General features: G+C 40.9%; 1 protein-coding gene across 1 annotated transcript; it reads left to right on the top strand.

Moving 5' to 3' along the window:
* Nucleotides 1–527: 527 nt before the first annotated feature.
* Nucleotides 528–1,082, top strand: LOC145113085 (uncharacterized). Its single transcript, XM_079049187.1, has one exon. It carries the CDS (start codon nucleotides 528–530, stop codon nucleotides 1,080–1,082), a length of 555 nt encoding a protein of 184 aa, XP_078905313.1.
* Nucleotides 1,083–1,474: the final 392 nt, after the last annotated feature.

Genomic DNA, 1,474 nt, shown 5'->3' with positions numbered 1-1,474 from the left:
CCCTATGCAGCGCACCTATATTATCCTTGCCAGAAGGAACAGTAGACTTTGTGGTCTACTGTGATGCGTCAAACCAGGGACTTGGATGTGTCCTAATGCAACGAGGGAAGGTCATCGCATACGCCTCAAGACAGCTCAAGACGCACGAGGTCAACTACACTACACACGATCTCGAACTGGGAGCAGTCGTCTTCGCTCTAAAGATCTGGAGACACTATCTCTACGGCACGAAATGTGCAATCTTCACCGACCATAAGAGCCTTCAGCACATCCTAAACGATTACGAATGTGAAATTCGTTATCATCCCGGAAAAGCTAATGTAGTAGCTGATGCCCTCAATCGAAAGGAATACTTGGTTTCTTATAAACTGGTTGAATTCTTAAAGTTACCCACAAAGCCACATGAGAAGCCATATGCCCTAGGGTGGATAAGTAAAGTCTCTCAAGTTCAAGTAACACTAACTTGTAGAGTTCCAATCTCCATTGGGAAGCATTATCGTGAGGAAGTACTATGTGATGTTCTTGATATGGATGTTTGTCATGTCATACTTGGTCGTCCTTGGCAGTATGACAATGATATTACTTATCGAGGAAGAGATAATGTGCTAATGTTTACATGGAGCAGACACAAGATTGTTATGGCTCCTGCCTCACACTTTGATCAGAGCTCAGAGAAGAAGAAGTCTAATTTCTTGATTATGACACATAGTGAAAAAGAACTTAACGAGGCAACTAAAGAAACCAAATGTTTCTGTCCAGTGGTGGTTAAAGGATTGATGAGTGTGGTAAAAAAGGAAACAATAATTCCAGAAGAAGTATTGGAGATCTTGAAAGAATTCAAGGAGTTGATTGCAGAAGAACTACCACAAGAATTACCTCCTATGCGCGATATTCAACATCAAATTGATCTTATTCCGGGATCGAGCTTACCAAACCTTCCCCATTATCGTATGAGTCCTAAAGAAAATGAGATTTTGAGGGAACAAATTGAAGACTTGTTGAAGAAAGGATTCATTCGAGAGAGCATGAGTCCCTGTGCAGTGCCGGTCCTTCTTCTTCCTAAGAAAGGAAACCAATGGTGAATGTGTGTCGATAGTAGAGCCATAAATAAGATAACTATCAAATATCGGTTCCTAATTCCACGATTGGAAGACATGCTTGATGAGTTAACTGGTTCTAAGGTTTTTTCTAAAATAGATCTTCGCAGCAGATACCATCAAGTCCGAATTAGACCTGGAGATGAATGGAAGACCGCTTTTAAGATCAAAGATGGGTTATACGAGTGGTTAGTGATGCCTTTTGGGCTATCAAATGCCCCTAGTACCTTCATGAGACTAATGAATCAGGTTCTTCGCCCATTCACCGGTTCTTTTGTGGTGGTTTATTTCGATGATATTCTAATTTACAGTAAAACCAAAGAAGAGCACTTGGAGCATGTAAAACAGGTGTTACAGGTTTTACAAGAGAACCAATT

The sequence above is a fragment of the Lactuca virosa genome, chromosome 5 (assembly GCF_052849685.1).
Source record: "Lactuca virosa cultivar CGN04683 chromosome 5, Lactuca_virosa_CGN04683_v6, whole genome shotgun sequence".
In the NCBI taxonomy this organism is placed as follows: Eukaryota; Viridiplantae; Streptophyta; class Magnoliopsida; order Asterales; family Asteraceae; genus Lactuca; species Lactuca virosa.
This window is presented reverse-complemented; position numbering and strand designations above follow the sequence as displayed.